General features: G+C 44.7%; 1 protein-coding gene across 2 annotated transcripts in view; it reads left to right on the top strand.

Moving 5' to 3' along the window:
* Positions 1-24,434, top strand: part of Svep1 (sushi, von Willebrand factor type A, EGF and pentraxin domain containing 1) — a 176,770-nt gene that overhangs the window by 112,510 nt on the left and 39,826 nt on the right. For both annotated transcript variants that reach the window (NM_001419684.1, XM_039111040.2), the window contains 14 exons: positions 2,025-2,138; positions 2,736-2,937; positions 6,014-6,171; positions 8,100-8,301; positions 10,294-10,469; positions 13,572-13,696; positions 14,834-14,957; positions 15,993-16,163; positions 17,065-17,238; positions 17,670-17,789; positions 19,906-20,082; positions 20,299-20,383; positions 20,970-21,161; positions 22,425-22,592. In NM_001419684.1, the coding sequence (NP_001406613.1) occupies positions 2,025-2,138; positions 2,736-2,937; positions 6,014-6,171; positions 8,100-8,301; positions 10,294-10,469; positions 13,572-13,696; positions 14,834-14,957; positions 15,993-16,163; positions 17,065-17,238; positions 17,670-17,789; positions 19,906-20,082; positions 20,299-20,383; positions 20,970-21,161; positions 22,425-22,592 (2,188 nt within the window). The remainder of the gene's footprint in view (positions 1-2,024; positions 2,139-2,735; positions 2,938-6,013; positions 6,172-8,099; positions 8,302-10,293; positions 10,470-13,571; positions 13,697-14,833; positions 14,958-15,992; positions 16,164-17,064; positions 17,239-17,669; positions 17,790-19,905; positions 20,083-20,298; positions 20,384-20,969; positions 21,162-22,424; positions 22,593-24,434) is intronic.

The raw sequence follows: 24,434 nt of genomic DNA, 5'->3' as shown, positions 1-24,434 counted from the left end.
AGAACAACAATACCAACCAACCAGAGCTCCCAGGGACTAAACCACCATCCAAAGACTACACATGGACAGACCCATGGCTCCAGCTGCATCTGTAGCAGAGGATGACCTTGTTGGGCACCAAAGGGAGGAGAAGCCCTTGGTCCTGCCAAGACTGAACCCCCAAGTGTAGAGGAATGTCAGGGCGGAAAGGCAGAAAGGGGGGTGGTTGGGGAGGGGAAAGGGGATAACGTTTGAAATGTAAATTTTAAAAATGTAATTAAAAAAATCCATGACAGAATTAGAACAGAAAACCCATTTGTTTTCAGTCCTCTTTCATAACGCATGTTCATGGCCTGCATCCGGCCCTTATCATCCTCTGATATTTAGCCTTTCTCGTTTGCCTTCCCATATATTGCACTGCACCCTCATGCACATTTGTTTATATACATTCAAAGATTTGTATAAGAAAAAGTCCGAAAGACTGAAAATAACCCCAAAGCTCCCTCCAGCTGGTAATCAGGCAGTCGCGGAACGTATGCCTTGTATCTCTTACAAGAAAGACATAGCCTTTTGTTTGGTGAACACAAATTAAAGTGTGTGGTTTCTTTTAGGAGGCTGTACCACACGGACCTGCCAAGAGGCAGACGTGCTCAGGTTCTAACTGAGGGGCTGCAGATCCGCCCACTTGCTGCCCACACTGAGGGCCTGGGCTCAGCAGGCGACCCACTGCCAGAGGCCCAGCCATTTCTGTTCATCCCCATGCTCCCTCTCCTCGCTCTTTGCCTCATGCATATGGCTGCATTTCCATGTGCAATGAGAAGATGACACATCTCTGCATACATTTCTCTACTTAAAACCTGGGAGCCATTTTCTGTGTTCAGGACTTTTATAGAAAATCTCTGAATGTATATGAACCAATGCGCATGAGGGTGCAGTTTAATATATAGAAAAGAGAACCCAGGTTTGAAACCAGCATTTTCGCCGGTACTTTTTGTCGATTTTGTGCCATTTCAGCTCAACATCAGAAGGAATGCACAACAAAGAACGGTAACTATTGAATTTGTTAGAAAACGACTTTAAGATGATCACACCTCCTTAAAAATGTGGTCAGAGGGCCCGGAGAGATGGCTCAGAGGTTAAGAGCACTGACTGCTCTTCCAGAGGTCCTGAGTTCAATTCCCAGCACCCACATAGCAGCTCACAACTGTCTGTAACTCCAAGACCTGACACCCTTACACAGACATGCATGCAAACAAAGCAGCAATGCACATAAAATAAAACTGAGTTCATAGATAGATAGATAGATGATAGATAGATAGATAGATAGATAGATAGATAGATAGATAGATGATAGATAGATAGATGATAGACAGATGGTAGATAGACAGATAGTGGATAGATAATATATATCTGAATAGATATATGCTAGATATTAACATGCATTACTGGCACTGGAAATATGGTTTCTGATTGCTAGCTGCATTATTATTTGTCAGAGAAACTGCATCAGAGAGAGAGAGTGAGAGAGAGAGAGAGAGAGAGAGAGAGAGAGAGAGAGATGAGATAGAGAGATAGAGAGATTGAGAGAGAGAGAGAAGGTCAGGAGTTCGTAGGTGTCATTTCTCACTGTGTGCATCTCTGGGTAAACTTTTCCCTTCTGCAATTCAAAGAATAAAGAGAAATTGTTGTGTCAATGTATTTGGCAAAGAGCAAAATTTTCACAAGCTGGGCTGGAAAAATGCCTCAGCGGTCAGTAGCACTGACTGCTCTTCCAGAGATCCTGAGTTCAATTCCCAGCAACCACATGGTGACTCACAACCATCTGTAATGGGATCTGATGCCCTCTTCTGGTGTGTCTGAAAATAAATAAATAAATCTTTTTTAAAAAAAAAAAAAAGGAAAACAAAAAAGAAAAAACCTCCACAAGCTCATTGGCCATGATTTCCAATTCCTGCTTTCACTCTGAAACACTTGCTTTAAACAAAAAACAAAAAACAAAAAATCTCATGTTTTCTCCAGCTCAAAGACTCTGTGGTTCTTTTCAGGTCAAATATGTGAAGAAAATATAAATGAGTGCAGCTCCAGCCCATGCTTGAATAAAGGAACCTGCACTGACGGCTTGGCGAGCTACCGCTGCACCTGCGTGAGCGGATACGTCGGTAAGACGTGCACGTTTCCTCCCTTTCTCCAAAATTCTGTGAATAAAGGTCGCTGCACTGACCAATTGATGTGTCGTGTAAATATTATGTTACGTAATGCAATGTCTAAGTGTTACACTTGGGTTTTATGAACATACTGTTGGAGACAGGTCGTGCAAATGTTGTTCATAAACTGAAGGTAAAAGACACACAGTAATGTATCTTACAAACTGATGAAAGAAATGTGCATAAAGAAACATGTACTTAGTTGTTAGGGAAGAAGTCTGAGGGGGGAAATCCTAGGGGAGGAAACACATGAGGCCAAAGAAACAGGAAAAAAAACAGAACTAGATTTATCATCCTTTTGAACGTTGTTTTAGCTCAATGCCCGTTGCTGAGCATAGTATAGAAAAAATGATAAAATGAGCTGAGTTTAGAAACTGCAGAATCCAGAAATGTCTCAGCAAAACCAGAGCCATTACAGGCTGCATCGTGAGCAGGTTTAGTGGCAGTGGCTCTGCAGCGTTCTGCCTTAGGTGCAGCCAGGGAGTCACATGTGGCTTGCTTGTCCTCTGGAGGGAACCCGTCCAGCTCTTTCTCGTCCTCTCCCATCCCCAGGTGTGCACTGTGAAACAGACGTCAATGAATGCCAGTCGAGCCCCTGCTTAAACAATGCCGTTTGTAAAGACCAAGTTGGGGGTTTCTCGTGCAAATGCCCACCTGGATTTTTGGGTACTCGGTGTGAGAAAAATGTGGATGAGTGTCTCAGCCAGCCATGCCAAAACGGAGCCACTTGTAAGGATGGCGCCAACAGCTTCAGGTAAAAGGCCATGTCTAGAGTTTAACTTTCTGTTTCCCTGACTGAGTAGTCACTGGGGAGTCTGAATGGAGTATTAAATGCAAAGCCCCAAGTCAGCTATCCCCATGTGCTGACTCAAAAAAAGGCACCACAGAGTCTCACCACCACTTACGATAAGTCAGGACTAAGCCTAGATGTGAACCTAGAGTTTTCATTGTTCTTGTTTGGTGTGTGCATGTGTCCATGCATGCGTGCGTGTGTGTTTTGTGATATGCGTGTGTGTTTTGTGATAGTCTCCTACACGTAGAACAGGCTACCCTAGAACTCACCTATGTAGTCGAGGATGATTTTAAGCCTCTGAGCCTCCTGCCTCTACCTCCCAAGTGCTGAAATCACATGAACGGACCATCGGGCCTGGTGTTCTGCAGTTCTGGGGGGAAAGCCCACAGCTTCCTGCATGTTAGGTAAACATCACTGAACTATATACTTCCAACCCCGAACCTGTAGTTTTAAGATAGGCAACCTAAGTTGTTTGCAGCCTATGCATGTAGTGAGTGCCAGGATTAGAAACTTTGGCTCTTGGCAAATTACAGAAGATGAAAGGAGAGCCTGGAGAGATGGGCTGGTTGTCAAGTGCTTGCTAAGAAAGCATGAAAACGTGAGTTCAGATCCCTTGCACCTGTGTAAAACAAAGCTCGGTGTGGCAGGACGAATCTGTAATCACAAGGATGGGATGGCAGAGACAGGTGGATTCTAGGGCTCACTGGTCAGCCAGATTAGCCAAGATGGTGAACTCCGAGTTCAGTAAGAGATCCTGTGTTGGAAAAAAGGTAGAAAATGATAGAGATATACACATGACACAAACCTCTGGCCACACACGCACACACACACACATACACACACACATACATACATACACACACATATACACACATACACACACATATACACACACATACACACATACACACACATATACACACACATACACACATACACAATACATACACACACATACACACACACATACACACACACACAGGAACACCATGCGCACACACATATGGGAACACACATATGTACATACACATGCATGAACAAGCACATGCACACATGAACATACACATGCATGCATGAATGAGCACATATATGTATACACATACAACTTGGAGATGCACACACACTCATGCACACACATGCATGAACAAACACACACACGGGAACATACACAAGAATACATACACACATATGCATGAATGAGTGCACACACAGGAACATACAACACACAGGCACACATGCACACACACATGTATGCATGAATGAGCACACACACATGATGAAAAGAAAGAAGTACAATCCCAGGGCACAGAAGTTAATATATTAGCACTAGACACACACACACACACACACACACACACACACACACACGCACAATATTTTCAAACATTTTACATTTGTTGCACTAACTATGTAAAGCTGACAACTCTTGTACTGAGTAAAATTAAAATGGGCTACATGACCATACTGCCTGAGAGCCCATGTGCATTGCAATTCTGTGCTGTTTTAACATCTACTTTAGAAATCTTTCATCATAAGAAACCTAACCAACATGGGTACAGGTACCATAATAAAAGCTGAGCCTTCGTGGGTGAAATACAAGTTTTTGGGGGACAGACTTTGCCTTCCTGAGGGAGCACTTAGGGTGTCAGTAGAATGTAGTTTACAAAATGGCCCCTCCATTGATCTTTTGGAGACGCCTGTGCATCCCCCAGCCTGCAGGGAGACACGGGAGACTGCATCTCTGCAGTGCAAAGCATAGGCTGCTCTTGCTGGTGAAACTTAGTGATTGCCATGCACCTAAAGCTGCTGCTGGACCTATTAGCTCTCAAAATTAGCTAATAGCTCCAGATTTGCCCCTGCCATTTACCACTGTCCTGTGAACAGCCAAAGCTGTATGCACATAAATACGTACAAAGAAGGGGGTTAGGCCGGTGAAATTTGTGTCGTCTGTGTGGAAGTGAAGTGTTATCAATATAACTTCATTTTCTCGTGGAAGCTTCACATTTTCTAAGGTAGAGCATCTCGCCATAAGCGATAAGAAATGTTCAGTTCTGACTTCATCCCTGGGTTCAAAACGATAGAAGAATGTGTAACTCATCTAGAGTCAGAGGAAAAGAGAAAACGAGCTGTCTCCAGGATGCAGTACTGTTGATTAAGTGAGCGTCATAGGCCGAGCTACGGCAGTGTCATACGGCAGTGTCGTAACGTCAGATAGATGAGTGAGCTGCTGGCCAAAACAGACTTACCATAAAGTGCCGAGAGCCAGTCAAGATGGCCCTGCACGCTAAGATCTCCTTTTAAACTCCTCCACTGGTGTACGCACCCTAGTCACCTCAGACCAAGGTCAAAGACAGCTCCAGGTGAATGTGCTAATGTTGACAGTCTGACCTCCAGCCTCACAGAAAACTGAGAAGAATAATAAAGGCATGCATTCATCTCTATGATTAGCAACCCTTCATATTTGCCATAATTGATCCACACCTTTTGTTTTAAAAAAAATAAGCTCTAAAGATAGTTGGATTCCCTCCAGTTTGCAAACACATACACAGCACACAGCACACACACACACTTTCCTACTAGTAATCAAAATCCTGAAGTTTCTAAATAGACATATATAGGATTCATTTAGGGTTTATATTGTATGTCCACAAATGATTTAACAGCTGTGGCAAACTTTACCTCATCAGTTAAGAGGGAAGGACAGCAGCATTGTTATTATTTTAACATTGGCTTAATAAATCAAAGGGCTTTTGAGCTGTCCACATTTTCCTAGGAATTTCTGTGGGGAGAAGACTCAGCATACATAAACTCCACAACTAGCCATATGTACACCTAGATGAGAATTACTTTTCTCTTTATTTTGTTCTGTTTGTGATATAGTCTTAAAGGTGTTCAATCACAATAGATGAATGGGAAAATAAACAATTTAAGTACTTTTCCCCTAAGTCTTCTGAGACAAGGTTGTGGTAAGTTGGGGACATGGCTTCTTCAATAAATCCACTCATGGCTCTTGTTGCTGCATTTCATTTTTTTCCAGGTGCCAATGTCCAGCAGGCTTCACAGGGCCACACTGTGAACTGAACATCAATGAGTGTCAGTCCAACCCATGCAGGAACCAGGCCACCTGCGTGGATGAACTAAACTCATACAGTTGTAAATGTCGGCCAGGATTTTCAGGCCGCAGGTGTGAGACAGGTATGTTTGAACTCAGGTGTGAAAAGGGTATGTTTGAGCACAGGTGTGAGAGAGGTGTATATGGACTGAGGTGTAGGACAGATGTGCATGAACTCAGGTGTGGAACAAGTGTGTATGAACTCAGGTATGGGACAGGTTTGTATGAACTCAGGTGTGAGACAGGTTCATATGAACTCAGGTTGGGACATGTGTGTATGAATGCAGGTATAAGACAGCTGTATGACCTCAGGTATGGGAAAGGTATGTGTGAACTCAGGTGTGGGACAGGTGTGTATGAACTCAGACGTAGGACACGTGTATTAACTCAGGTGTGGGACAGATGTGTATGAATGCAGGTGTGAAACAGCTGTATGACCTCAGGTGTGGGACAGGTTTGTATGAACTCAGGTGTGAGACAGGTGTGTATGAATGCAAGTGTGAGAGAGCTGTTGGATCTCAGATGTGGGACAGGTGTGTATGAACTCAAGTGTGAGACACATGTTTATTAACTCAGAATAACTGTCAGCAATACAGAGAATACTAATTGATCAGTGCCGGGTTTCACCCATGTCATGTACTGCCCACACTCCAGAGGCTCTGCTAAGCACTTGGTACTTATTTCATTGTCACAGCCACCAACAAGCAAGGCACTACTGTCATTATCCCCAACAACATGCACGAGGAAACCAAAGCTTAGAGATCTAAGAGGGAAATGGAGAAAACAATTTGACAGAGGGGTTCCACATTTCCCTATTTAACCTTTAGGATTTTGCTGCGTGCATCCAGACTCTGCCACATGCCAGAAGATCAACTCTCATTACTCCTTCTTTCTCCTTTTCTCCCTCCTTTGAGGTCTTGTTAGTGCATGCATGCATGCCTTTGTGCATGTGTGTCCATGCACTCACATTCTCTTTGCATGTACATACATGTGAGAGTAGGAGTCAGAGGTCAGTGCCAACTGCCCTCTGCCTTATTTGTTTTTGAGGCAGAGTCTCTCATTGAACCAAGAGCTCACTGTCAAGTCTGGTAGACCAGCAAGCCCTAGAGACCTCCCTTCTCCACTTTCACTGGTATTACAGATGTCATGTCTGGCTTTGCATGTCAGTGCTAAGTGTTGGGAGATCATGTCCTCAGCTGGCATAAGTAGAGTATTTAAAGCAATCTAGCTAACATATCTATTGCGCAACTGCTTCACATGCTCCTTGTGAGAATTCTAAAAAGCACTGCCTCAGCAGTTTTGCTCAGGTCGCTGTTATTAACCATGTTTACCATATTATGACGCTGAACTCAAACGAGTGAGCAAACCAAGTCCTGTCCTGTGAGACTGTGGAACCTTTAACCATCATTCTCCACTTCTCCCATGTGTTTAAAAGACTGCTTGGTTTGGGCGGTGAAGGTTAGTGGAAAGGTAGATCAGAGAGTTGATAGAACAGCGCTCATCTGCTCTCTCAGGAGACCTACGTCTTTTAGGCAAAAGACTTTTGGTATAGAGTAGGCTTTGTAGAGCTGAATAGAGAGAGAGCTGGATTGTTCATCAGTCATGGAAAAGACAGATCCTGAGTGAGGAGGGATGCTGTCCTTGAATTAGTCTCTTCCCTCCTCCACAGCATCTCTCTCTCTCTTTCTCTCTCTCTCTCTCTCTCAATCTCTCTCTCTCTCTCTCTCTCTCTCTCACACACACACACACACACACTCCTTCCCGTCACCATATGCCCCACTTTATCAACTCTCAACCTTTCTACCTCTCCAACCCTTTCTTTCTGCTCCCTTTCACAGCTTACATACATATCATGTGGAATCACTGTTTAATTTTAAAATCACTTCCCAAATCTTCATGGTTGCCTAAGTTAGCATCTTTGGAATTGGCGCTTCTTGCCCACTGCTTTCCCTGGACAGCTTGAGAGTGTGCTTGAAAACCACGTTCTGCACACTCTCCTTATCTGTTGCAGAACAGCCTTCGGGTTTTAACCTGGATTTTGAAGTTTCTGGCATCTACGGGTACGTCCTTCTAGATGGAGTGCTTCCAACACTCCATGCCATAACCTGTGCATTCTGGATGAAGTCCTCTGATGTCATCAACTACGGAACGCCCATCTCCTATGCACTGGAGGGCAACAAAGACAACACCTTCCTCCTGACTGATTACAATGGGTAAGCAGGAGTTAGAATGGATGTGGCAGGGAGGGCTTCTCTTGACACCAAGTTAGAACTGAACCCTGTTCAGGGCTCACCTTCTGACATTAGGGTTGGGAACGAGGGAGCATGGAAGCCTGGACGACCACAGACAACTGGAACATCTGGATGAGCTCTGTGGGAAAGCCAGATGTTGGTGATAGCTGTTCACATGTGAGTTGTGTGTTGCTTCATGGCTATTGGTTTATTTGATCTTAACAATTCCCTGAGGAAATACTGCCCCTTCTACAGATAGCAAAACAAATTTTTAGAAAGTCTAAATGAGCCTACAGGCTACATCACAGGAACGTCAGGTCTAATTCTCAAGAGACTGATGCCCTTTCTTTATACAGCAGAACATCCAAAGATCAAGGGCCATCAGCAACACTTGTCTGCGGGAGACAGGTGGATTGAGGACCAGCACAGTTTTAGGGTACCAGAGACACTCTTAGCTCCCTCAAGAGAAATTAAATCTAACTCCAGGTCCTTCCCTCTGCACTGACTATAAAGTCATTCCATTTGTACCTAGAGTTTGCTGAAGAGCCACAGACTTGGACAGGCCCAAACTTTGGTCACCTGTCCATATTAGTTATTGCTGGGCTGCTCACCAGCTTGGCCTCTGGGATCCTTTGAAGACTCCAGCTCTTTTCTACATTTGCTTTCCTTGGCTGGACTGCAGGTCCACCCCCGGCTAGGCTGTTTGGTTTTCCATGGGGCCCTTTCTTCTCAGATTCACACATAGCACTGCCCTAATGAGCAAGTTGCAGGTCCCAGAGACCTACTGGGAACTTTCTTCCTCTCAAGCTGGGGCAGTTTCACTCTTTGGGTAGAAATCTCATCAAACACAATTCTTTTTCATCAACTTGAACTTTCAGGGAGCAGAAATTTAGGGCATTTGCAAAGATTCGAAGTAAACTGTACATAAAGAGATAAACTTCTGCCTGCTTGGCTAAAGAGAGGAAAGGGGGAAACATCTAGAAAGAAAACAGCTGGTGCTCCAAGAATGTTCCTCTCCTGTGAATATAGTTGCTAAAGTCTGAGAAGACTTTTATCCTCCTCCACTTTCCATGGTCATTTCTTTGTTTCTGTTTGCCTTTGGACAGTTTCCACTTTAAACTGTTGGCTGTCTTTACACCACTTCCATGAATAGTAGGGTTCCTGGAACTTCTTGGTGTCCTTTTCATTTTGACATATGTATTTGGACTACCATATGACCAGTCTGGCAACTGTATTACTCTGTTTGGGCTAATATAAAAAGTCCAAGATTGAATTGGTGGCAGAATCAGGCTCTAGGAAATGTGCCTTCCTGGTCCACAGATCCTATTCAGGCGTATTCTTCTGTGTCCTCAAAGACCGAGCAGCAAGGGGTTCCTGCTAACTTCTTTGTAACTTACTTACAGTAGTCCTTCCTGTTTAGAGACCCCTGTCCTCTTTACCTAGTCACCCTCAAAGGCCTCTCTTCTTACACTGTTAGATTGCTAAGACTTTGAACACACAAATTTTGAGGGAACACAAATGCCCAGTCCATAGTATAAGCCCCAAAGCAGACTTAGCTCCTATAGTCAACCGAAGTTTGTTTCTGGTCTTAGAAAACACATATTCTAGAGGAAGGGTATCAGTCAGACATTTCAGCAACTCTCGCTGGTTCTGGACATTTCAAAGCATGGTAAATTGTCTCAATTATCTTGTCTTGTCTGAAGACTTTTCCTTTCTCATCAGTGTTTACATTGACCTAGAATTTAGTGTAATTAGTAACATAGATCTGCTTCTAAAATATTATCGGATGGAGGGGAGAAATGACTAATGGATTACATGAGTACTTTACACACACACACACACACACACACACACACACACACACACACGCATGCACGCATGTGCACGTGCACACGATAAAGAATAATGTGCCACAGAGAATGAATCATGCATTGTGACCATTGACTGAATTCCCTGGACTCTTTCTCTCCACAGCTGGGTTCTTTATGTGAATGGAAAGGAAAAGATCACCAACTGCCCCTCTGTAAATGATGGCATTTGGCATCATATTGCAATCACATGGACAAGCACTGGTGGAGCCTGGAGGGTCTATATAGACGGGGAGCTATCTGACAGTGGTACTGGCCTCTCTGTTGGCAAAGCCATACCTGGTATGTTTTGTGAAATGGGTTCATGTATATGAGACTCTAGAGGTGGTCATGCTTACACGGACGTGGCATTGGCCAACCTGGTTGTCACTGCTTCCAGACGAAGACCCACAGTGATGTCTTTCCCTTACCACTCGTCAGTTATCTAGACTGTAAGATACCAAATGCTTTTCCCTGGGTGAGCTACAGGACTGTAAGAGAGAAGCCTTGGGGATCTTGGTTTGACCCAGAAGCAAGCTAGGCTAGGAGCATTTGCTAAGCTGTGTTCTAAGCAAGCCATTAGCTGCTGGTATCCTGTTTGCTTGCTGGCTTGCTGACTTGCTTACAACCTTTTAGGAGGCTTTCAGTTTTGTTTTGGGACAAACTATATCAACTGAGTCTCTGGGCACATTTTCCAGCTTTTGCGTCCCATGTCAAGTAGAACTCAACGTTTCCTCTAAAGTCAATCTAAATACCCATGGAAGACCTATGTGGATGTCATTATCTTCGCTTTCCTCATGTTTCCAGTACATAAGAATAGTGTCTGGGTAAAATCAAATTCAACAAAAATATCTTAAAATATTAAAAATGAACTAGTATCTTCCAGAAGCAAGTTATATTGAACCAAGATAGGCCGATATAATCCTATAACGAGTTACATCCGCATGAAAATGTGATGAGGTTGCCTTTTCAGAGCCTCAAGGCAGATATTGAATTTATGTTTTAGAAAATGTCCTTTTGTTTTACTTTGTAATACTAAAATATTATAGAAACGGCACCAAAATTTGTGACTATGGAGAATGTATACCAAGAACTCACTCCTTAAGTTGGGCACCCATAGACAAAAGTCCATAAGATTTCTGCCCTCCACAAGGTGTCAGTGTGGAGCAGGAGTAAGATATTTAGGTCCATTATCACAGGTAATTTCTAACTGAGGTAATCACTGAGGAGGAATGGGATACAGTTCCCTGACAGTCCACAGCCAAAGAGCTGTGTAGGGTAAATATTGGTGGAGACAAGGGAGATGTCTTTCCTGAGTTCTAAGGCTAAGCCAAGCATTGACCAGTGAACAGATCAGATGTTAAAAGAATTAAATAAAGATCAATGGAAGTATCTGGAACACTCATAGAAAAATAAAAATGCTATGCACTGCACAAGGCTGTAGAAAGAGGTAATGGCCAGTCATACAAAGTCTCATAGGACAGGTTAACAATGGAGGTTTTCATCCTAAGGTCAATGGAATATCACTGATGGCCTTAGGATGGGATAGCGATCGTGGTCAGAAGGGAGCAATCGAGTTTGTGTTGGGAAAAAAAAACCTAAATAACAAAAATGTTTCTAACCAGAGAGGACAGTCCCCAGCAATGGTAGAGGATTAATAGCAGGAGAATCTGGACCTCTTGGTCTGTCTCTACTGAGAGGGAAAGTCATGTTTCAAGTGGCAAACAGGAGACAACCACTGTTCCTTCAGCAATACTGATGTGACAGAGAGATGGCTCTTGCACACCCACTGGGACATGAACCCCCACATCCTCTTAGGACCAAGTCAGTCAAGAGAGCAGCCTGGGTACTGAGCAGACAGGACAGCCTCAATGGCAGCTAGCTATAGAAACAGGGACGAGTGGTGTTATTGTGAGGGAAGAGGAGAATAGGAAAGCCTCAGGGTTTGATGAATACAGGCAGCAAAGACAGTGTGCATGGGTATGAATTAGGGAGATTAACCCCGAAGAACCAGAAATCGTCAACCAGAAACAGTAGAGAGGTTGTTTATGCTGATATTACCTGGAGCTGGATACAGAAGCTGCTTTGGAAAACCATGTGGTTGGACACAACTTAGTGATGAGGGTTTGCCTATCATATGAGAGGCCCTAGGTTCAATTCCCAGTACTGATCCTTTAATTGTGTGATTATTTTTACAAGATTAGTACAGTAGTTGTCAAGGCTTTGGTGAGACCACTCTACTCTCAATAAATTTAAAATATTTTGTCCTGAGTCAGGGTATGGTGGGAAATGCCTGGAATTGTAGCTCTTGGGAAGAAGGGGCAGGAGGATCAGAAGTTCAAGGCCACCTTTAGCTACATAGTAAGTTTGAAACCAGCCTGGGATGTGTGAGACAATGTCTCAAAGTAAACAAAATTAAACTTAAAAAAAAAAACTCACTCTAACAATATACGCCTCCCTGTGAAATATATTTGAACAGAAGGCCACCACAGAACCCGCAACCTCCTTGTAATACTGTTTATGCCTAATTACCCTCTCTGGATGGTTGGAAGAAGAGAGACTCCCAAAGTCAGACTGCTGTGCTTACAACTCACAACTGTCCGCTGTACATTCTCTCGCGGCTGTCCTGCTTGTAGAGAGTATACACAGGTGGAGCGGGCTTGGCCTATTGCAAACTCTAGCACACAGGCTGCTGGGGAGACCCAAGGGCTGTAGAGAGTCCCTCGTAACCCCAGGCCCACACACCATGTAGTTGTATTCCTTCTGGCATTCTACAACTCTGCCCAGAAACTTTGTATCTTTTATCTGCATAAAACTAACCCTTAGTCAAACATGTCTTCAGAATCCCTCCATCCACCCCCCCCCCAGGAGTGTTAGTCTGTGTACTCCTACTTTTTTTAACTTAGTGTCCTATACTGGGATACATTTCGCATGCACTTCTTCCCTTAGCATCACAACCCCACCCCATGTGGAAGAGCTGTCTGCTCTGCTGGGACCGTTCCCAGCCTGATCGTGTAGGCACCACGTCAGCAGGAGCTGCGTAAATGCCTGCAGCATTCAACAAGCCTGCCTTGAAGGCTGCAGCAGAGATAGCTAGACAAAGGGGAGGAGAAAGGCATCCCCTGTGGAAGAAACTCTAAGACCAGAGGCAGGGAGCCATGGGAACTTTCCACTGGAGCCTGGCGGGCTCACCCTCCTTCTGCCTTTAACTCTCCACATAAACTTAATTTCACTCTGTCCCTGCTGCTAAGCCATGCAATAAAGTTCCCTAGTTCAGCCTTCAACGACACTTTCATACATCTGTATTAGCTGCACTTTTATTAAATTAGCATTTGGGGGATAACAAACCACTGGGGTAGTTTCCACCTCTTTATTCACTCCCTCCCCCCTTCTCTTTCTCTCTAGGTGGTGGTGCATTAGTTCTTGGGCAAGAGCAAGACAAAAAAGGAGAGGGATTCAACCCGGCTGAGTCTTTTGTGGGCTCCATAAGCCAGCTCAACCTCTGGGACTATGTCCTGTCTCCACAGCAGGTCAATTCCATTTTCAGTGTATGACAGTAATGAGATACAAAGGTACAAACCTAGCAACCACGAACAGCCTAATGATGACGTGTCTTCTTGTAAACTCCTAACTAGGATTTTTCACTGGTATTGGATGGCGGTCTGTTAGTCGGTCGGTTATCCACAGCGATTTCCACTGTTGACACCTTTAGTTTCTTGGTGATATTCTGACATAAATGGGAACAAGCGTTTTATTTTTTAAAAAAAAATTATAATTTCTGAGTTGGAAAGAACCAGAGAGAGTCCTACTTCAAATTTTCCTAACTAGACTCAAAATGGGCCTAAGAGCATCCACAGACATAAAGCAGATGGAGTTGTATTTCAAGTCAGGCTCAAGTCAGCCTGAGATCCATCCCCAAGTTTAACCACAGTCGTCCTGGGATGTTTTCCATCATGTAGCTCCATCTCCCTAAACTTCATTTTTCCTAACTATAAAGGAGAGAGAACGACATTATGTAACAGAGTTCTGGCCGGAGTCAGAAAAGGCCACCTACACATTTGTGGGATTGTTTGCCCCATGGTGATGGCTTGATGTATGTTCACTCTCAGAACCGTGCTGATAGCTGCAGAGATGGCTCGGTGCTTTAGAACACTTGCTGCTCTTGCGAAGGACCCAAGCTCAGCTCCCAGAACCCATGTTAGATAACTCACAACTGCCTGGACTCCAGCGCCAGGGGATATGACGTACTCTTCTGGCTACTTCAAGCACCTTCACACAGGCGGCACATGGCACATGTGCACACACGTGTGCGCACGCACACACATACACACACACACACACACACACACACACACACAGCTTAAGTAATATCTTTGGGGTTGGGGAAAAACCTTAACATCTAGATAAGAATCTCTATGTAAAGAATTTTGAAATTTCAGGCAACTTGTGAGTCTTTTAAGTGGGAGAGATATTAGGGAGACCTAATGGTGGAGATTAGAAAAAGGCAGAAATTTCCCTGTGGCCTTTGCGATTGTACCATATTAAATTATGCTTCTCTTCACCTTGCCACGCCACAACAACCCGTGGCTAACCCAACAAGGCTAAGTGTGATGTGTATACTCCATTTTAGCAGACGGTTTACCTACAAGCATGCTCTAAACTCACAGGTGAAGTCGCTGGCCAGCTCCTGCCCAGAGGAACTCAGTCGGGGAAACGTGTTAGCATGGCCTGATTTCGTATCGGGGATCACGGGGAAGGTGAAGGTTGATTCCAGCAGCATCTTCTGCTCTGGTGAGGATTTCTCTCTTACACCTTTGCCAGATCTTGACTCTTCTGGAATGTTCTGTCCAAAGTGCATGATTCAGAAAGTTCTTTTGTGGTTCCACATGCCAATCCTCCCCTGAATAGGAATCATACCTACCTTGGCCACCTAAGGATGTTTTCAATATTGAAATTCTTCCTTTGCAACAGGTACCAAATAGTTGAGTAGGATATTCATATAAAGATAAATTTAAGTTAAATAGATGGGAGGGAGACTGTGGGTTTGGGCCCTTTTTATTTTTTCTAGATTTTTAAATTTTATTTTTATGTGCACGTTTTGCCTGCACGTATGTCTGTGTATCACATCAGTACCTGGTGCCCATGAAGGGCAGATGATGACACTGGACCCCTGGGAACTGGAGTTAGGGGTGGTTGTGATCTTCAGTGTGGGTCCTGGGAGCTGACCCTGGGTTCTCTACAAGATAACACCAGGCCACCTCTTCAGTCCCCGTTTTTGCTTCTTTTTGAGATGAAGTTAATTTTGTGAAACAAATAAAAGCCACTTCCTGTTCCCACCCGCTCACTGAACATTTACCCTGGATAGCAGGAACTATTATCCAAACTCATTACATTTAGATGAATTTTTAAAGTGTTGTGGAATTCATGATTTTAGATAATTTGCAGGAATGCTATTTGATCTTTTTAAAATACCCACAGGGCAGTAGGGGTACATGCACTTGGGAGGCAGAGGCAGGTAGGTCTCTGAGTTCAAGGCCAGCTTGGTCTACAGAGTGTGTCCAAGACAGCCAGGGCTACACAAAGAAACCCTGTCTTGAAAAAAAATCCTTTTTAAAATATGAAAGATATTTCTTTTGAAAAAAATTGCTTGATGACTCAGTAAGAATTCCCCCCTTATCATTAGTTTGTCGATGACTGGGGTATGGGGTAACTTGTCTGAACACAATAAAGCCGGTTTCCGGCTGGTGCAAGGGTTTGAGCCCCTTGACTCCAGGCCCCTGCTGCTGTGTGACTGACCTGCACTGTGCCTGTGCTCTTGGTCCTCAGATTGCCCATCTTTAGAAGGGTCCGTGCCTCACCTGAGACCTGCATCAGGAGATCGAAAGCCAGGTTCCAAAGTCAGTCTGTTCTGTGACCCGGGCTTCCAGATGGTCGGGAATCCGGTGCAGTATTGTTTGAACCAAGGGCAGTGGTCACAGCCACTCCCTCACTGTGAACGTGAGCAACCTTTGTCCAACTCGGGGATTGCTAGACAGATGCTCGTCAGATACTGCCACAAACCCAGCAGACGTCCAGTCTGTGCCCTGGCCCTAAGAGACTGAGCCAGGCACCATGGGGGAGGTGGGTGATGGGGGTACAAAAAAGACTCCTGACAAATGCCTCTGAGGTGCTGGCAAGGAACTCAAAACAGGTGAAATAAGGTCCCTTTAGGGTAGACAGCCACCCTGAGGTACGCCATTGCTGGATGAGGAAAGAGGGACAGGTGTCTCGAGCAGGATGTCCCAATCATTCATTAACTCTACAAGATTTAGCTGCACACTGATACATATTCTAAAGATGCTGGCCCCATTCTTGTGTTTACATTCTGGAGGAAGAGATGGGGGAGAGGGGATGTATATAATAAGGCTTGTTTATAACGAGTAAAATGGTGAAGACCAGAAAGACCCTAAGCAAGTAGCAAGGGCAGGAGGTGAGGAGATTTGTAGAGACAAGACACTGCCAAAAATAGACAGTAGCACCTGACACAGAATCTATTTATCTTCTGGTCTGTCCACCTCACTGGACAGGAAGCACCACAAAGCAGGAGTCCCATCCATTCCATTCACTGCTGTAAGCCCAGCACCTAGGACAGGGCGTAATGGGTGGTAAGAGTACCACAGATGTTTTTGAATGAATGAATGGATGGATGGGTGAATGAATGAATGACATGCCTACCGTGAACCAGACAATGTGCCACATGCTGAGAGCACATGTGTGGCAAGCAGTGTAGAACACTCTAGTTACTAATGTTTGTGCACCGTAGGGAAAGGGTAGCTACCTAAGGCAGCCACCATGGAAGTAGGTCCATGCAAGCAAGATGCTCTTTGAGCACTTTGCACAACTTGCTGCCCTGTTCCAGGCATTCGCTGTGGGCTGCCTCCCACCTTGGAGAATGGCTTCTATTCAGCCGAGGACCTCCATGCTGGCAGCACAGTGACCTATCAGTGCACCAGTGGCTACTACCTGTTGGGTGACTCCAGAATGTTCTGTACGGACAACGGGAGCTGGAACGGCATTTCTCCATCCTGTCTCGGTGAGATAAATGCTGGCTGCTGCCGTGTGGAGTCACATCCATGTTCCTTGGCAAACATTTACCACACATGTTAGGCTCTCCTGATATCACTGTGCTAAGTCCACCTCTCTTCCGCAAGCTCTGGGCAAGGGCTAATGGTAAAACAGATGTCTCTTCCAAGGGAAGCCAAAAATGGTCCTCAATTTTAGTCAAGTTCAATATTAAAACGGTAGGCCCATCCCTGGTTTTCTACCTAACAAGTAAGGGAGTCGTAGATTTAATTGGTCCTCCGCAGAATAATCATGATGGTTGGATGGTTGCACTTAAACTTCATAAAATACACACACAGTTCTATGTGTTAAGTGACATGTAGCGACCTAGAAGCCATACAAATGTTTGACACATAAGAGAAATGAATTTGCTGGACTATTTGTGAACTGCCTCCGTTTCAGATGTTGATGAGTGTGCAGTCGGCTCGGACTGTAGTGAGCACGCCTCCTGCCTGAACACCAACGGATCCTACATATGCTCGTGCAAGCCCCCGTACACGGGAGATGGGAAAAACTGTGCAGGTACTGACGTTCTTAACTCAGGTGCTTAATCCAAGCATGCATTTTAAGGGTATGTTGTTTTAAAAGTAAGACAGGAGTGCGGTGTTCAAAGAGTAAATGGATAGCTGAGGAAGGTAACATTCTTACGAAGGACACATGGTAACCATTAAAGATACTCTTAATTGGCACTGAACTTCCCCTGGCTTCCCACTTTCTGGAGCACACAATTGAGTCAACTATATTGACAGAGGTCTAAGGAAATTACAAGAATAGCAGTAGACTTAGAGATATCATTTAGCCTCAAGCAGAGCGAGGAAGATGCATTTCAAGGCTTTCCCATCGATCTCTTCCCTCTGCCTCAGTTACACCAAATGATATCTTTGAAGGAAATTGACCTCTTGCCTTGCCACATCACCCTCCTCTGTGGTAGCTTTGATAGAGCTGGCTGACCTTCAACTCACTAATATCTTCCTAAATCTGTTATAAGCATGTCTGCCAGAGCACCGTGAGAAAGGAAGTAAAGAGGACGTTTTAAAGAGGGCGTCAAAACACCGGGCTGTGGGCTCCCCCAAAATAAAGTGATAACCATTTGAAACAGACAGGTGCTGTGAGATTCTGTTTCAGGGATGGGAGGGAAAGAGAGGAAGGAGAGAAACAGCAAATAAATATCAAGAAACAGGAAACAGTAGCAACAAGGAAAGCAGAGAGCAGAAGAGTCCCAAGATAGAAATAGAAACAAACTAGGTTATCCACAGAGATCTTCTTGGTTACAAAGAATGCCGATGTCTCCATCTGTATCATATTAGTGTCCAGCAGAAAGGATGCAAGGGCTATCCCTTACTGTGTGAGGGCTGGATGCAAAAGTTTCCCAGGATAATATCATATTTAGATGCTTTTCCTTTCTTTAAAAAGGTGAGTTTTGAATGGGATAAAACATAAGAGCCTTGTAAAAAAAAAAATCCCCAGTCAAAGAGAGGGAGAATAATCCTGAAAACGCAGACTGTGGCCCTGAGAGTGAGCTAACATGGGAACAGGAAACAGTTTCAAGAGGTGTCTTGTGCCTGATAGGAAACAAAGATTTAGTTATTATAATCTCGCGTCCCCAGAGAGTTTGAGAATATAGCTTTAATTTCTGTTTTATAGTTCATCTCACACATTTACCATAAGTAACTTTCCCCTAAGTTTAACATCTGCTGTGGAAAACAATAAGCATTTGGATATCATTCTTCTGTTCACTTATGGCTATTTTTCCAAAATCCACTCCTATAATTACATTTACTTTTTGTTCCTTTAAAATCCTTAAAGGGCTGAGGGTGTGGCTAAACATAGAGCAACGGCTGAGCATGCTCTGTGCTAGTATCTAGCAGTATTAAGTAAATAAACAAACAAAATATTTGATATTCATAGCCCAGATGATCTTGAGTGAGATTAAATCAACACAGCCTGTCCGCCCCCCTTTGTGTTACTTGTGTGAGAGAGGTCAGAGGACAATTTGCAAGAGTCCCTCTAATGTGTGGGTCACAGGGATGGAAGTCAGGTCACCAACCTTGGGCAGCTCATAAATGCCTGTATACCTAGGTCCAAGGAATCTGTTGCTCTCTTCTGACTCCCTTGGGCACCTGCATACAGACACAGACAGACAGACAGACAGACAGACAGACACACACACACACACACACACACACACACACACACACACACACACTGGGCTGGATAAATAAGTGGCTGAGTTAAGAGCACACACTGGTCTTGCAGAGGACCTAAGTTTTACTCCCAGCAGCCACACTGGGCCATTCACAACTACCTGTAAATTCAAGTCCAAGGGGATGGGACATCCATGGTTTCCATGGGCACCAGCACTGAGGTGTGTATACTGACATAGAGACATGTACACATTAAGTTAGAATAATAAAACTATTTGAAAACAATAAAACTCTCTTTAAAATATTAATGTGTAGGTGCCTAATAAATGTATTATCTAGTAATGTCTAGCAAGTCCCTGGCGTTTTTGCCTCTCCCTTCAAAAGCCCTTGCCCCATGTTTAGAGTCGCCTTAACTGCTGTAGGTTTCTTTTGCTTTGAGACTTTCTATGGTTGTGTGAGCACCGCTTATTGTTCTACAAAAACTTTCCTTTAAGAACCTGTTAAATGTAAGGCTCCAGAAAATCCAGAGAATGGCCACTCTTTGGGCAAGATTTATAGCGTGGGTGCTGAAGTCACATTTTCCTGTGAAGAAGGGCACCAGCTGGTGGGAGTGAGAAAAATCACGTGTTTGGAGTCTGGCGAGTGGGATCACCTCAGACCATCCTGTGAAGGTACACTGAGAAAATGGCCATGATCACTGTATTGGGCGGTTCTAGAAAGATAAAATGGTTGGTGTGGAAAGCTCTAGGCCATGTCAGTCTTTCTTCTGAAAGCCAGGAATTGGGCTCACGTTTAAACATGACAAGGGGATAAAATTTGGAAGCTGGAAGCTTTCAGAGGGCTTTGCACAGTTTCAGATAACCACACAGTTTGTTCCCTCCTTACAGCCATTTCCTGTGGTGCCCCACCTGTTCCTGAAAATGGCGGTGTTGACGGGTCAGCGTTCACATATGGCAGTAAGGTGAGGTACAGGTGAGTGTCTAACTTTAAAGGTGGAGTGCAGTAGTTAACGGCATGCCAGCAGTAATAGAATACCAAGGAAAGGGGAAACAATCGCAGAGGGCTTTTATAAAATTTTCTCATTTATGTGTCTGGGTGAGGCTGCCCCATGTGTGCAGTTACCCAGGGAGGCCAGAAGAGGGCATCAGATCTCCTGGAACTATAGTTACAGGGACTTCAGAAGTGCTGATGTAGATGCTGAGAACCAAGCTGTGGTCCTCAGATTCAGGTAGAGCTGGGTGCAGTCACATGCAACTATAATCCTCATAGCTCTACAGGGAAATGGAGGTGGGCAGAACAAAGACAGGCAATTCCCCAGAACTCTCACACCTGCTCACTAAAGGCAGCAGCAAAGAGATAGTGCCTCAAACAAGATAGAAGGCCAAGGACCAACTCCCAAGGTTATCCTTCAGCCTCCCTGTGCACGACATGACATGCGCATGGCTGCAGTCATACATGTGAACCAATGCTCATGCACACACCATCATCCACTCACACAAGCTTAGAGTGTGCATCATAAAGCCATCCATATTCAGCCATTTCCCCCTGTCTCTTCCAGGTGTGATAAAGGCTATACCTTGGCCGGGGATGAAGAGTCAGCATGCCTTGCTAGTGGTTCGTGGAGTCACTCCTCTCCTGTGTGTGAGCTGGTGAAGTGTTCCCAGCCTGAGAACATAAATAACGGGAAATACATCCTAAGCGGGCTCACCTACCTTTCGATTGCATCATATTCCTGTGAGGACGGATACAGGTAAAGGGGGGACAGCTGTCCAGCTCCCTACAGTCTTCCCGGTGTCCCTAAGCTTGAGTGAGTGAATTAGCTGGCTTTCAAAACAAGCATATAAAAGTGGGGATATCCTAAAATCCATGTGACTCTTGGAGCCTGGCTTACAGTGAACATCAGGGAGACTGTCCATCTGTGACTCCAGGAGTCCTCACAGTTCAACCACTGGAGCGGTCGGACTCTAAAGAGGAGAGCCAGGGGCTTGCGGAGCACCAAGCATGGAAGGGTCTTAATTCTCTAAGAAGTTCACGTTTGTGTGTGTGTGTGTGTGTGTGTGTGTGTGTGTGTGTGTCTACATGCACACTTGCGTATCAGACTGTGCCCAGAAAGGTATTCATCAGGTTGTAAAGTGAATCAGATCAAGTGAATAGAAGTAAAGAATCAAGGGCCAGTGAAATGGCTCTGAGGATAAAGACGCTTGCATCTAAGCCTAATGGGGGGAATGAAGGGACTCCTTCAAGTTGTCCTCTGACCTCTCCACACATTCCCCAGCAACAACAACAAAAGATAACTTTTTAAAAGAAATAATCAAGGGCTGGAGAGATGGCTCAGTGGTTAAGAGCACTGCCTGCTCTCCCAGAGGTCCTGAGTTCAATTCCCAGCAACCACATGGTGACTCACAACCATCTGTAATGAGATCTGATGCCGCCTTCTGGTGTGTCTGAAGACAGTGACAATGTACTCATATACATAAATAAATCAACAAAAAAATGTTTAAAAAAAACTAATCAAGAGTGTCAGAATCATGCTTGAAACATAGGTGGGTAAGCTATGCCCTGGGTGCAGGGTTTGTAAAGTCAAGGAACAGCCAGAGGTCAGAGTCATGAGCAACAGCCCAAAGCTCAGGTCCTGGAAGGACAGTGCCTTTGACCTTGGTGACTCTGAACACCTGTCTCTTCAGGTGTCTAGCCTCCAGGTGGATAATAATTAACCCTTCCCATCCCAGCAACCTGTCAGTCAGAAGCTCTGGACTTCCCCCTTTACCAATGAGCACATTAGACCTGAATTCTCCAAGTGATTGTTGTGTTTCTTTGCCCATTCGTTATTTTAAACGGTCTGACCCCTGTAAATTTCTTTTACATGCCTACAAAAGAATACGATGTGAAGAACTGCTATTTTGTGCACTAAAACTCAACATTCAGTGTGTATTTTCTCCCAAGTTCTATTTCTCCATGGAGTAAACAGTCATCCAGTGAGACGAATGACCTGAGCCCTCTTTGATCTCTGTAGCTTACAGGGCCCGTCGCTCATTGAATGCACAGCTTCCGGCAGCTGGGACAGAGCGCCACCTAGTTGTCAACTTGTGTCCTGCGGAGAGCCTCCAATGGTCAAAGATGCCCTCACCACAGGGAGCAACTTCACTTTTGGGAACATGGTCACTTACACATGCAAGGAGGGGTAAGTAAAGCCTGTAAGGAGGGGAGCGTGGGGCATCCAGGACACAAAATGAAACTCCCTGACAGCCAAGCCAGAGAGAGCTTCCTGATCTTATGTTCTGAGAGCGGAGAGGAGGCACATTTCACAGTGGGAGCACTATCTCCTTGGAATGTACTAGTTATTAAGTTAAGATTCAGATAGTAGCCAAAGAGCAATGCAGTACAAAGTATCTTTATACTTTAACCAAGAGTGCGGGAAAGCCATCGAAGCAAGTGTGTATCTGTCTATCACCCACAAAGGTCACAGTGTAAGTCAGCAAGAGAATAAAAAAGTAAGGCTCGGGGTTGGGGATTTAGCTCAGTGGTAGAGCGCTTGCCTAGGAAGCGCAAGGCCCTGGGTTCGGTCCCCAGCTCCGAAAAAAAAAAGAACCAAAAAAAAAAAAGTGAGGCTCCGGCTTCTTGTTTTAGTATCTTACTTGGAAAGTTGATATTTGGCAAAGCAGGAAACACATTGCAAAGGGTTTTACTTGTGGCCCCCTTTGATGGTCAGGAGAGTCCTGTGAGGCAAAGAGAAAGGAGGGATGCATCCCAGTGACGACCTGTTTAGGACCTCAGGCCACCAAGGCATTGAGTGTGGTCCGACTCACCCTCCATTGCGGGGACTGTGTTTCTTCCCTTTCTACACTTTCACCATCCCTGGTGTTTGCACACTCGAGTGCCCCCTGGATTTCTGTTCTAGCTGTGTGCCCTCAGAGAAGCAGCGTGTCCTCTCTGTGTCTCAAATGTCCTCCTGTGGCAGTGGTTCTCAACTGTCCTAAGGCTGCAACCCTTTAATACAGTTCCTGATATTGTGGCGACACCCCCCAACCATAAAATTATTTATGTTGCTACTTCATAACGGTAATTTTGCTACTGTTATGAATCATAATGTATGTGTGTTTTCTGATGGTTTTAGGTGACCCCTGTGAGAGGGTCGTTCAATACCCTCCCAACACCGGTCCCAACACCAACCCACAGACTGAGAAACACTTTCCCAGGTCAAGCTAGTTCACTAGGGGCTGATATTTGTGAGAGAACAAAGACTATGATGAGTGGCTTAGCAGGGATGGGAGGAGGGGATGGCGTCAATAAAGCCCAGAATGAAGCTGTTAACTGGCCCTGGAGTGAGGGCATGGGGGTGCTGAGATGTCAGGACTCGGTTCAGGTCACCAGTCCAGGCTGTGATGATGCGTTTCTGAGGAGACCCAGGAGCAATGACTTTATCATTGAATGATTATCATATGAAGGGATGAGCCCCTGCTGGCTGCCCGTACAGGATTGTCTGCAACAGGCGAACAAGTGCATAGTCACTCCACCACAAATCACAAATCATTACCATTGTAATTTTTTTATGAGAGACAAAAATCGACTACTAAAAGACAGTTTTCTTTTTCTGGAGTTCCAAGTTTTGATGATAGAACAGTAAGCCCCTTTGAGGAAACCGTCCTCTGCTCGGGGTGCTGTGGGAGCAGCCTCGCTGGAAAGAGAGTTTCTGTCTTGTTCCCTTGCCTTCTGGCCACAATTTTAACAGAGCCTTTGAACTATACAGCTGTAAAAATAGCACAGCGCTCTGTTTAAAGTCACCTGTGTCCCCATTATAGAGATAGAAGCACATGTTCAGTTTTTGCTATAATTAAGTAGTTTTAAAGCAAGAAATACGATAGGACAGATTCTCCCAGAAACCAGCCTCAATGCCTGTCTACTCTCCTCATGTTAACAAATGCCCATCTGTCATAATTACAGGCACGTTTTCATAGGCAAATAGACTTTTAATTTACATGTTGATGTATGTTTGTACACATTGCCTCATTTATGCAGTATCATT

Source organism: Rattus norvegicus, chromosome 5 (genome assembly GCF_036323735.1).
Source record: "Rattus norvegicus strain BN/NHsdMcwi chromosome 5, GRCr8, whole genome shotgun sequence".
NCBI lineage: Eukaryota > Metazoa > Chordata > Mammalia > Rodentia > Muridae > Rattus > Rattus norvegicus.
This window is presented reverse-complemented; position numbering and strand designations above follow the sequence as displayed.